We start from the raw sequence: 13,206 nt of genomic DNA, 5'->3' as shown, positions 1-13,206 counted from the left end.
GGTTCTGTGTCCCCCAATTAGGCGACAGAGTAAAGGAGATTTTTGTGTACTCACCGTAAAATCTCTTTCTCTTAGCCTTTAATTGGGGGACACAGCTCCCACCCTGTTGCCCTTACGGGCCGTTGTTTCCTGTTGAGTTCTCATATTGTTCTTGAGCTCGTACATAGTAGCCTTCTTACAGGCATGGTTATGTTATTTGGTTACGTTCCTCCTTATGCTTTGGCACAAAACTGGAGAAGGCTGACGCCGTCCAGGGGTGTATACTGCAGAGGAGGAGCCAAAGTTAATCTTTTTTCAGATTATGCATAGTGTCGCCTCCTAGTGGACAGCAGCATAACACCCAAGGTTCTGTGTCACCCAATTAAAGGCTAAGAGAAAGAGATTTTTACGGTGAGTACACAAAAATCTCCTTTTTTTCTGGTTTACTTGGTGTCCTCCTAGTGGCATGCAGCATAACACCCACTGTCTCTGTATCCCCCAATGAATGGCTCGGAGAAAAGGATTTTACAGGTGAGTACACAAAAATCCCTATATCAACTACCTTCCTTTTAGTAATTTCTATGTCTGACTTCTGTATGTCTATGTTTATATTCTAGTTATTACTAGGTTCACTGAAGATTCCTAATAACAGAAGAGAGCATATGAGATGAACCTGGAGAATAGTGATGCAGTAACTTACACCTAAATATGAGTCTGACTGTTGTTTTCCACTCAATTACTCTCATTTTATTATTTTGTATTAGTTTTTGTAATATATATTTTTCATGAGTTGTTTTTTTGCGACACGACCCACTTTGTAAGCTATAACCATGCACACTTAGTACAACGCGTCATCTACACTGACGTTCTTGCAGACATATGATGGTAACTTTTGGCACAGTGACCATTTCAATACTATAATTCTAATCTGCCTGAAAATGTTCTGAAGTTTATTATTTGTCCCTTTCAATTTTTTTATTTTTTTTTTATTTTTATATATCTATAAATTTATCTCTGTTTGTGACCTTTGATCCAAAGTTTATAGTAATATACTTCTAATAATTATTAATGTTCTCTCTCCATAGGGGAAAAGCTTGGGCAGATGATGGCAACTTACTTGGTCCTGATAAACATGGAAAAGATGTCCTTTCACTGGATAAATATGCAGAGAGCAGATGGGAGGTGAAGACTTATTCACTGCTAATACTCGTTCTCTTATGTCCACATACTGTTGTGTTCGTGGTACAAATTATGTAGACTTTAATTCTGGAGAATCGATGTGTAGATGCAGTCAGAATTCTGTATGTATAGGAACACACTAGATTTGAAAGATTTCACTGTATTTATAAATTGTTATTCTGCCATAATTGCGCTCTCTGCTGTAAGTATCCAGGGGACCTAGCAGCCGACACAGTAGATTTTGATTTGCTTCTTGAAACCATTTTCTAAAGATGGCATTGAAAAGTCATACCCTATGTAGTGTGCTTTATCAGCAGCTTCATGCTTCTCTCTACAGACAGTACTACTACTAATAATGTTTAACATCTCATTTTTGTTTCTAGGTTATATTGCAGTTTATGGTCGGGTCACCTAGCGCGACTGTTAGCCAGGATTTGGCGCAGCTACTCATTCAGGCTGGCCTCATGAAAAGGTAGTACTGCTCTTTTGTTATGGTAAAGTTTTTGAAGGAAATCTTGAGACCATCTTATTGTCCTTTGAGTCCCATTTTTGATTTCTACTGACATCAACAAGGATGTTTTATTAGATTATATTAGATATATGGTTCTTTGGACAGGCTGCATGCAGCTGACCCCTAAGATCTGATTAGCCAGGTAAGGTGGCCATACACTTCAGAAAAGGCCGGATTTACAAGTCTGTGAAACATGGACCACACTGAAATCTCATTATTTAGATCAACCATTGGGTATCCTGACCAAAGCTAATATATATATATATATATATATATATATATATATATATATATGCGCCTATGAGGCAGTTAGCTCAGATCAGGAGACCTGTCATTTTGGGATAGATATTGTGATCCAAGCATGTTCTATCTATCAGTGCTATTTTTTGCATGCCTCCCATACAAATACACTTTTAGAAAAGCAATCATGTGCTCTAAAGAGGCAGGAGCTTCTGCCAGATGCTTCTAATGGAGGATTATCTCCGTTGAGAACAAAAAGATCAGAAATGTTAAAATCCAACATGCCTGACTTTTCTTTCCCGATATCTGCAATCGAGGAGAGTCAGGAAACCCTCATACACATTCGATGTCCAGTCCCTCCTAAATTGACAGGTCAAGCTAAGTTTTTAAGTGATCCATAAACCTTATTCTACAGAACATTAACAGCTTTTAATTTAGTTTGTGTGGCCACCACAGACATCAGATTGTTAGCAGATACTGTTTATTTGGATCTGTCCTCTTAGATTGGTTTTCAGGTCTGAAATGAATAGTCTTCGGTTTCATAGTGACTGGAGATTTTTTTTTTTTCTGCCGAGACAACCCCTTTAAGGCAGCTCTCATTACACACCTGGAACAGTCGCAGCAGTGAGTTGATCACTTGGACAGACACTATAACACCTTACCTTCTACTTTCATGTAGAAAACCGTTGCAATGGCATAAATTGTTCTTATCCCATACGGTCTGCGGATTTATAACCTCCCCATTTGGGGAAATGTTCACTTTGTACGTTTTCTGTTACTTCTGCAGTGATGCTGGAGAAGCACCTAGCATTTCTTCTGCCGGATTTCAGTTTTTACTTCTAGACACAGCATCTCAGCTCTGGTATTTTATGCTTCAGTACCTTAAATCCGCAGAGGCAAGTATCAACGTCCCTTTATGTGCTATTTTCTTGGGCACGGATGACATCTGTAGTTAGTCTGAATTGTACAAACTATCCACAAACATCCTGCAGGATTAACAAATGAGGAAACATTCATGTATCCACATGACACTCGCTAGACTCCCAAATGTATATGTCATTGACTCTGCAGCAGACCTTAAATAGGTTTTGAGGAGCCAGGTGTAAATTTTAATTACTCTGTCGCCTAATTGGGGGACACAGAACCGTGGGTGTTATGCTGCTGTCCACTAGGAGGCGACACTATGCATAATCTGAAAAAGATTAACTTTGGCTCCTCCTCTGCAGTATACACCCCTGGACGGCGTCAGCCTTCTCCAGTTTTTGCTTAGTGTCGCAAGGAGGCACACCTTTTTTCTTCCGTTTTTTTTCCCCTTTTTCGTCCGGATATACAGATGAAGAAAAGTGGGTCTCCAGCGAGACTCCCGGCATGGCTCCCTCCTTGGTCCCCTATTAGGGGTACCCGGTTGAGGTCGAGGTGGCTATTCCCCATGTCGCTCCCTCCCCAGTCCCTCGGGTCCTGGTTCGAGGTCGAGACCCCCCTCCTTCCCCAACCCCTTTAAGGGGTCTGGGTTGAGGTTGAGGCGAGGATGAAGACCCCCTGACAGTGACAGACGCACCCTCCCTAATCCCCCGCAGGGGGCATTAGGTTGAGACGCCTCAGGTAGGGTCGGAGATCAGGCAGCATTCCGCAGCTTCCAGGGACCCCAGGCCGGCTGAGGGATCCTGTTGGGGCCGGGGGAGGGTGCGGACTGGATGGCACAGCAGAGACAGGGCTTTTCTGCGTCCCTGTCTCTGCAACAGCAGCGGCTCCATAGCGCTTCAGGGGCCCCCCATACAGAAACCGCTACCCCTGCTACCCCCACCGCTATCCATTCGACCATTCTGGGGGGGTCTGGTACAAATCGGCCCCCCCCCCCCCCCCCCCGGACTACCGCGCCGCTCTGGAGCCCTCCTGGGCATCAGGCCTCCAATTTAGACCGCGGCTTCGGCCTAGCCGAAGCCGCCGCCTTTTCCCCGGCCCGCCCCCCGGATGACCAAAATGACACGCTGGAGTGTCATAGAAGGGGCGGATTGAGGCAGAAAGGGCGCGTTTTTACACAGCCCAGCGCGCCCTTTTCAGCTCTCCGCCCCCTCCTCCCTCTCCTCAGAGTCCCGGTGGCCATTTTTTCTGGATGAGATCCAGGAGAGGAGCATCACAGCGGTCTCCGGGGGGCACAGAACTGGGATCTGTTGGCGCTGGACCTAGGGGCACACCGGTGGGGTAAGCTCACAGCTGGGTTCTCATACTCAGCTGTGAATCTATACTTCCTATAAGGCTCTCTGTGGGTTCCCTCTGCGTAGCCACCCCTGTACAATCCCTTATAGCCAGCCTCTGTGCACTATGCCGGGCTCAAGGAAGAGAACCAGGCAGGAATGTTTCTATGCATTCTGCACAGCCTGCAAAGCCACACTCCCTAGTGGCAGCACGTATCCGCACTGCCGGGACTGCATCCAGAACTCTGGGTCAGAACCCCAGGGAGTCCCTACTGACGCTTCAGTGTCACAGGCCACGCCGGAATGGGCAACTCAGATGTCTCAGTCTATGACACAGTCCATAGACAACCTAACTGCTACATTACTGCAAGCTCTGCAGAGTCGGGCCCCGGCTATGGACGGTACACAGCAAACGGACAGCTTGTCTCAGGAACATGCTGCTTCCGACTCTCACAGACGTAAGCGGACCCACAGGTCTCGATCCCCTGAGTCGCACTATAGCACAAGGTCGTCCCCCTCCAGGGAGAGACAGCGTCATTCCAGGTCTCCTGGGCAGTCCCCTGCCACAGACAGTGCAATTTACCACAGGGATCCCCCACCACAGAAGACCCCCGCCCCAGGTCGCCCTCCAGGGATCACCTTAGCGAGGCACAGGATTCGGAGGGCATCTGTGACTCCGACTCAGATAACGAAACGGTCAGGTCCTGTCACGGGGGCTTAGTTCAACTAAGGCTGTAACTCCCGGGGCCCCTGTGATGTCCCTATAACTAGGGGAAACCCTGTCTGACCCTCAACCCAGGGTTTTTGCTGATGGTGCAAATGCCTGAGCCTCCAACCTTTCCTTGTCTCCTGCTCAGCCCTGCACTTAACCCTCCACCCTCCACCCAGTGAGGAGTCACACCACCAAAGCCCCCACACAAATATGACAGACAGGGAGAACTTAAACTGCACTGCGCCGCACACACACAGGAATATACAGTAATGTGAACAGGGCACAACTAAACACAAATATGGGAAGGAGAAAGGATAACAACGGATCATACGCCACCAGACACGAATCTCTCTGTCTCTGCAACACCTCCACTCCAGACCGGAACCACTTGGTATGAAACACAAGCTATAATCGGTGACGCCCATAGGCCAGCATGACTATTTAAAGACCGTGGGCGTGACCAAACATCCAACCTGGTCTCCAGCAAGATTAACCCCCGAGAGCCTGAAGATCAAGCCGGCGCCACTGAGGCTATAGTGGCTGGAGGTGGAACTACCTCTGCCTGCCGGACGCAGTGGTGTGAACAGCGTCCAACATGACAGGTCCGTGGTACCTTCTCCCCCTAGCAATACAGCGCTAGTTGAGGACATAATTTCTGCCATTCATCGGGTGCTAAAAATTCCAGAGTCGGCCCCGGAAGTCCCAGAACATAGGATTTGCTTCGAAAGTGTTCAGAAACCACCTAAGGTCTTCCCTAATCACCATGAGTTTGAGAAAATACTTACCAAACAGTTTGCGCAGCCTGAGAAAAAATTCGCTAATCGCAAATATTTGGAAGCGAAGTACCCCTTCCCACAGAAAGACACCAAACAATGGACAGATCCACCTGAAGTGGACCCTCCGGTTTCTAGGCTAGCAGCCCAGACTTTACTCTCTCTGCCGGATAGCTCAACCCTCAGGGACGCAGCAGACCGGCAAGTAGAACGCATGGCTCGTTCTATTTTCGAAGCGGCAGGCGCCTCTGTGGGCCCTGCGTTTGCTTCAGTTTGGGCAGCCAAGGCCATCCTGGCTTGGGCCAAAAAACTACAGGAGGGTCTTCAGGCTTCAAATCCTGAGCTCTCGGACCAAGCGGTCCAGATAGCAGTGGTAGCAGACTACATGATTCATGCAGCCCTGGATTCCGCCAGAGGTGTAGCGGGAATATCATCAAACGCCATCACGATCCGACGCATCCTCTGGCTGCGAGAATGGAAAGCGGATGCGGCCTCAAAGAAGTCCCTCACGCGACTTCCGTATTTTACTGGAAGACTTTTCCGGGAAAAGTTGGACACCATGATAGCCAATGCCACTGGGGGTAAGAGTGCCTCTCTCCCTCAACTAAAACCGAAACGCACGTTTAAACGAAGAAACCAAACGCGATTCTGATCCTTTCGGAAATCCTCGGGCTGGTCCGTTTCGCGCCCAGTGCAAAACTGTAACCGTTCTCCACGCAGGGACAACCCACGGACGCAGCAGCGACCGGACAGGGCTTGGCAGTCGAAAGCAGGCCAAGCGAAACCCAAGGGAGGAGAACCTCAGAACTTCGCTTCATCATGACTCGCGACCTCCGGAACACACCCCACCAGTAGGCGGCCGACTTTTACTCTTTCAGCAAGTCTGGCTGCCTATTACAGAAGACAGGTGGGTCAGGGAAATAGTGTCTTCCGGATACAAGATAGAGTTCACTTCCGTTCCACCGAACCGGTTCTTCCTTTCTATTCCTCCAACACCACCAGAAAAGGCTCGTGCTTTCCACCAAGCGGTTTCCTCTCTCCTTCAATCAGGAGTTGTGGTGCCGGTTCCCGCGAACGAGAGATTCCGAGGATTCTACTCAAATTTGTTCGTAATCCCCAAGAAAGGAGGCGGCGTCCGACCCATACTGGACCTAAAACAGCTCAACAATTACGTATGGGTCTGTCATTTCCGCATGGAGTCCCTCCGGTCCATCATTGCATCCATGGACCAGGGAGAATACCTCGCCTCCATAGACATACAGGATGCGCATCTCCACATACCAATTGCTCCCGCCCACCAAAGGTTTCTCAGGTTCGCCGTCAACCAAAACCACTACCAGTTTGTCGCCCTTCCGTTCGGACTCGCCACGGCTCCAAGAACGTTCACCAAAGTCATGGCGGCCACCATGGACGTCCTGCACTCAAGAGGCATCCTAGTCATCCCGTACCTGGACGACCTCCTCATCAAGTCTCCCACTTTCAAAGACTGCGAGGTCAGTGTCTCAATCACACTAGACACTCTGAGTCGCCTGGGATGGCTAGTCAACCTACAGAAATCGTCGACTATCCCAACTCGGACTCTAGCATTCCTGGGAATGGTATTCGACACCGCCAGGGGCCTGGTGCTCCTTCCCAAGGACAAGACACTGGCCATCCATCTGGGAGTTCGCACACTCCTTCGCAGTCCTCCTCGATCTCTCCGGTTTGCCATGAGAGTCCTCGGCCGGATGGCAGCAGCAATAGAGGCAGTGCCATTTGCCCAGTTTTCACCTCAGGGTCCTTCAACTAGCCATACTCAGATCTTGGGACAGGAACCCCTTCTCCCTCGACAGGGAGTTCAGGTTGATGTCATCAACCAGGAGGTCCCTCCATTGGTGGCTCAAACCAACCTCTCTTACACGAGGGAAGCCATTCCTCTCAGGACAATGGAAGATCCTGACTACCGATGCAAGCCTGACAGGCTGGGGGGCGGTGCACCTACATCACCGGGCACAGGGCAAGTGGTCGCCGAGGGAAGTGACATTGCCCATCAATGTTCTGGAAATCAGGGCCATCCTCTTGGCACTGAGAGCCTTTCATCACTTGCTTGCAGCTTCGCACATACGGATACAGTCGGACAATGCCACGGCTGTGGCATACGTGAACCACCAAGGCTGGACCCGCAGCGCCCAGGCGATGAGAGAAGTGGCTCATATCCTCCGCTGGGCGGAAGACACGAGGTCGGTACTTTCTGCGGTACACATTCCGGGTGTAGAAAACTGGGAAGCCGACTTCCTCAGCAGGCAAGGAATGGACTCGGGGGAGTGGTCTCTCCATCCCGAGATTTTTTACCAGATCTGTCAACGCTGGGGAACCCCGGAGGTGGACCTAATGGCATCCCATCTCAATACCAAGGTCCCCAATTTCATGGCCAGGACACACGACCCGCGGTCGCTCGGAGCGGATGCCCTGGTCCAGGACTGGTCTCAGTTCCGACTCCTGTACATTTTTCCACCCCTCCCCCTAATCGCCAGGGTCGTGAGGAAGATCAAGCAAGAGGGAGTTCCGACCATCCTCATCGCGCCAGACTGGCCCAGACGTACATGGTACGCCGACATCGTCCAACTTACAGCAGACGCCTCCTGGCGTCTACCCGACCGCCACGACCTTCTGTCTCAAGGTCCGTTCTTCCACCAGAATTCAGGGGCTCTCAATTTGACGACATGGCCCTTGAAACCTGGATTCTAACCCAGGCAGGTTTTTCACCGGCAGTCATTGCAACTATAATCAGGGCAAGGAAGCCTGCCTCCGCCAAGCTCTATTATCGTACCTGGAGAGCTTTCTTTTCTTGGTGCGAATCTCATGGACAAGTCCCACCCCTTTATTCCCTCCCGAAGGTACTAGGTTTTCTTCAATCGGGCCTAGATGCCAAGCTATCCTTAAGTTCGCTTAAGAGTCAGGTGTCGGCGCTCTCAGTCCTTTTTCAAAAGCGCATTGCTATTAAACCGCAAGTAAGGACTTTCATCCAGGGAGTTTCCCGATTGGTTCCTCCCTACAAACGTCCGCTGGATACGTGGGACCTCAATCTGGTCCTGACAGCATTGCAAGCTCCACCCTTCGAACCTCTTAGAGCAGTTCCACTCTCCATTCTGTCTCAGAAAGTGGTTTTTCTAGTGGCGATCACCTCGTTACGCAGAGTGTCGGAATTGTCAGCACTTTCCTGCAGACGGCCTTTCCTAGCCTTTCACCAGGACAAGGTGGTTCTACGCACGGTACCATCCTTCCTTCCGAAGGTTGTGTCCAACTTTCACCTTAATGAGGAGATTTCACTGCCTTCCCTTTGCCCGGTTCATAGAGTGGAGAAGGCTCTGCATACGCTTGACCTCGTCAGAGCATTGCGGATTTACGTGTCCAGGACTGCACCTTTCCGGAAATCTGATTCCCTCTTCATTCTTCCGGAAGGTAGTCGCAAGGGGTTGCCGACTTCCAAGGCTACCCTTGCCAGGTGGATCAAGTCCACCATACATGAGGCCTACCGACTTAACAGTTCCCCTCTTCCGGCCGGTATCACGGCACACTCTACACGGGCAGTAGGGGCCTCCTGGGCCATTCGGCATCAGGCTTCGGCACAACAAGTGTGTAAGGCGGCCACTTGGACTAGGCTACACATGTTTACGAAACACTACAGTGTTCATACCCAGGCCTCAGCGGATGCGAGCCTGGGTAGACTGGTTCTGCAGGCGGCAGTACCCCAAGTCTAGGGAACTGTCAACACAATATTCGTCCACTGCTTCCCACCCAGGGACTGCTTTGGGACGTCCCACGGTTCTGTGTCCCCCAATTAGGCGACAGAGTAAAGGAGATTTTTGTGTACTCACCGTAAAATCTCTTTCTCTTAGCCTTTAATTGGGGGATACAGCTCCCACCCTGTTGCCCTTACGGGCCGTTGTTTACTGTTGTGTTCTCATATTGTTCTTTGAGCTCGTACATAGTATCCTTCTTACAGGCATGGTTATGTTATTTGGTTACGTTCCTCCTTATGCTTTGGCACAAAACTGGAGAAGGCTGACGCCGTCCAGGGGTGTATATACTGCAGAGGAGGAGCCAAAGTTAATCTTTTTCAGATTATGCATAGTGTCGCCTCCTAGTGGACAGCAGCATAACACCCACGGTTCTGTGTCCCCCAATTAAAGGCTAAGAGAGATTTTACGATGAGTACACAAAAATCTCCTTTTTTTTTTTTTTAGCTGGGACATTATCTTACTGTATCATGTCACATCCAAACAGTGTGTACTATACGCACTTTTAGGAATTCCGCTAGTTCGAGTAGCTGTCACATGATCACTCATGCAATTTGCTTGCTTGCTATCACATGCCAAACTTTCTTCTTTGCTCACTACTCCATTTTGTTAGGATTCTATATAATACGGTCCCTTCCAAAATTTATGGTAATGATTTTTCAACTAACAGAAAGATGCCACATTGAATAGCTATGGATAAATAAAATGAATACTTTTGAATTATTTATTTCCAATCCTTAAACTAACAAATGATCCCTTTACGTGCAGGCTGTCATTTACAGGTGCTTCTCACAAAATTAGAATATCATCAAAAAGTTAATTTCTTTCAGTTCTTCAATGCAAAAAGTGAAACTCATATTATATAGAGTCATTAGCAACAGAGTGATCTATTTCAAGTGTTTTATTTCTGTTAATGTTGATGATTATGGCTTACAGCCAATGAAAACCCAAAAGTCATCATCTCGGTAAACTAGAATAATTGACAAAAAACACTTTCAAAGGCTTCATATGCGTTTAAGAAGGTCCCTTAGACTATGTGCACACGTAGTTTTAGGTCCTGCCGATTTTTCCACTCGGATTTGGAAAAATCCGCAGCTAAATTCTCAGGTCAAAAGACCTTCAGTTTACCTGCGGATTAGCCCTGTGGTTTCACACCTCTACAATGGAGAAGGTGTAAAACCGCTACGGATTTCGCCCAAAGAATTGACATGTTGCTGATTTGAACCCGCAGCAAATCCGCGCGGAAAAATACGCAGCATGTGCACAGCGTTTTTCAGTTTACCATTGAAAACACTGGTACTGTACAACGCAGCTAAATCTGCTGCGGACCCGCAGAGCCTGAAACGCTGCGGATCCGCAGCAGAATCAGCAACATGTTGACATGGCCTAAGTCTGTTTCAGTAGGCTCCACAATCATGGGGAAGACTGCTGTCTTGACAGATAATAATAATAAATTTTATTTTTATAGCGCCAACATATTCCGCAGCACTTTACATTTCAGAGGGGGTTTGTACAGACAATAGACATTACAGCATAACAATAATCACATACAGTAGATTATAACAAATACCAAGAGGAAAGAGGGCCCTGCTCGCAAGCTTACAGTCTATGAGGAAAGAGGGAGACACGAAGGGTGGGTGGTAACAGTTACCCTGATTGTATGGACCAGTCATAATGTTAAGTGTGTAACAGTACAGACACAGAGGGCTAATGGAGGCATAAAGCATGTGGGAACATGATGCGGGGAACCTGGTTATGGTAAAACTTTTGGCTCTGCCACACAGGGATAGATTAGGTTAATGTGTTGGGGTGGTAGGCCAGTCTGAATAAATGCGTTTTCAGGACACGCTTAAAATTGTGGGGATTGGGGACTAATCGTATTGACCTGGGAAGTGCATTCCAAAGAATTGGCGCGGCACGTGTAAAGTCTTGGAGACGGGAGTGGGAGGTTCTGACTATTGAGGATGCTAATCTCAGGTCATCAGCAGAACGGAGGGCGCGGGTAGGGTGGTATACTGAAACAAGGGAGGAGATGTAGGGTGGTGCTGAGCCATGGAGGGCTTTGTGAGTGAGGGTAATAAGTTTATACTGAATTCTGGAGTGGATGGGTAGCCAGTGTAATGACTGGCACAAGGTAGAGGCATCGGTGTAACGATTGGTGAGGAATATGATCCTGGCTGCAGCATTCAAGACAGATTGGAGGGGGGAGAGTTTGGTAAGAGGGAGACCGATTAGAAGAGAGTTACAATAGTCGAGACGAGAATGAATAAGAGAAACAGTAAGAGTTTTTGCAGAGTCAAAGGTAAGAAAAGGTCGAATTCTAGAAATGTTTTTGAGGTGCAGATGACAAGAGCGAGCCAGTGATCGAATGTGGGGGGCAAAGGAAAGCTCGGAATCAAGTATGACCCCAAGACAGCGGGCCTGTTGCTGGGGAGTAATAGTGGAACCACACACAGAAATGGCAATGTCGGGTATAGGTACATTAGTAGAGGGAGGAAACACCAGGAGTTCAGTCTTTGACAGGTTCAGTTTCAGATATAGTGAGGACATGATATTAGACACAGCGTTTAGACAATCGCCGGTGTTTTCTAGAAAGGCTGGCGTGATGTCAGGAGAAGAAGCGTATAATTGGGTGTCATCAGCATAGAGATGGTACTGGAAATCAAATCTACTGATTGTTTGACCAATAGGGGCAGTGTACAAGGAGAAGAGGAGGGGACCTAGAACCGATCCTTGGGGGACCCCAACAGTAAGGGGAAGATGAGAGGAGGAGGAACTGGCAAAAGATACAGTAAAGGAGCGGTCGGAGAGATAGGAGGAGAACCAGGAGAGAACGGTATCCTTGAGGCCAATGGAACGGAGCATAGTGAGGAGGAGCTGATGATCCACAGTGTCGAATGCTGCAGAGAGATCCAAGAGAATTAGCATGGAGTAGTGACCATTTGATTTAGCTGGACAGATGTCCAGAAGGCTGTTATTGACACACTCCACAAGAAGGGTAAGCCACAAAAGGTCATTGCTAAAGAAGCTGGCAGTTCACAGAGTGCTGTATCCAAGCATATTAATGGAAAGTTGAATGAAAGGAAAAAGTATGGTAGAAAAAAGGTGCACAAGCAACCGGTATAACCGTAGCCTTGAAAGGATTGTTAAGAAAAGGCCATTCAAATATTTGGGGGAGATTCACAAGGAGTGGACTGCTGCTGGAGTCATTGCTTCAAGAGCCACCACACACAGACATCCAGGACGTGGGCTACAACTGCAAGTGTCACATTCCTTGGGTCAAGCCACTCATGACCAATGCAACACCAGAAGCATCTTACCTGGGCCAGGGAGAAAAAGAACTGGACTGTTGCTCACAGTCCAAGCTGCTTGAGGTCTAGTGTGTAGTTTCCATAATCAGTGATGGTTTGGGAGCCATGTCTTCTGCTGGTGTAGGTCCACTGTGTTTTATCAAGACCAAAGTTAGTGCAGCGGTCTACCAGGAAATTTTAGAGCACTTCATGCTTCCCTCTGCCGACAAGCTTCTTGGAGATGGAAATTTAATTCTCCAGCAGGACTTGGCACCTGTCCACACTGCCAAACGTACCAAGACCTGGTTTAAAAGCAACAGTATCACTGTGCTTGATTGACCAGCAAACTCACATGACCTTAATCCCATAGAGAATTTATGGGGTATTGTCAAGAGGAAGGTGAGCGGCATCAGACCCAACAATGCAGACGAGCTGAAGGCTGCTATCAAAGCAACCTGGGCTTCCATAACACTTCAGCAGTGCCACAGGCTGATCGCCTCCATGCCACGCCGCATTGATGCAGTGATTGATGCAAAAGGAGCCCCGAC

The 13,206-nt window shown here is 48.3% G+C and overlaps 2 protein-coding genes across 4 annotated transcripts in view; both read left to right on the top strand.

The window, feature by feature from the left end:
- The window catches only part of GTF2H4 (general transcription factor IIH subunit 4), a 63,656-nt gene that overhangs the window by 24,966 nt on the left and 25,484 nt on the right, over positions 1–13,206 (top strand). For all 3 annotated transcript variants that reach the window (XM_073576686.1, XM_073576684.1, XM_073576685.1), the window contains exons 5-7: positions 1,065–1,161; positions 1,542–1,630; positions 2,697–2,805. In XM_073576686.1, coding sequence (XP_073432787.1) covers positions 1,065–1,161; positions 1,542–1,630; positions 2,697–2,805 — 295 coding nt within the window. The remainder of the gene's footprint in view (positions 1–1,064; positions 1,162–1,541; positions 1,631–2,696; positions 2,806–13,206) is intronic.
- LOC141091248 (uncharacterized) lies at positions 3,765–9,726 on the top strand. The gene is made up of 2 exons (XM_073576683.1): positions 3,765–4,805; positions 5,419–9,726. Exon 2 carries the CDS (start codon positions 6,783–6,785, stop codon positions 9,327–9,329), a length of 2,547 nt encoding a protein of 848 aa, XP_073432784.1. The 5' UTR covers positions 3,765–4,805; positions 5,419–6,782; the 3' UTR covers positions 9,330–9,726.

The sequence above is a fragment of the Dendrobates tinctorius genome, unplaced genomic scaffold, assembly GCF_039654945.1.
Source record: "Dendrobates tinctorius isolate UK_male_01 unplaced genomic scaffold, ASM3965494v1 ptg000051l, whole genome shotgun sequence".
Taxonomy (NCBI): Eukaryota; Metazoa; Chordata; class Amphibia; order Anura; family Dendrobatidae; genus Dendrobates; species Dendrobates tinctorius.
This window is presented reverse-complemented; position numbering and strand designations above follow the sequence as displayed.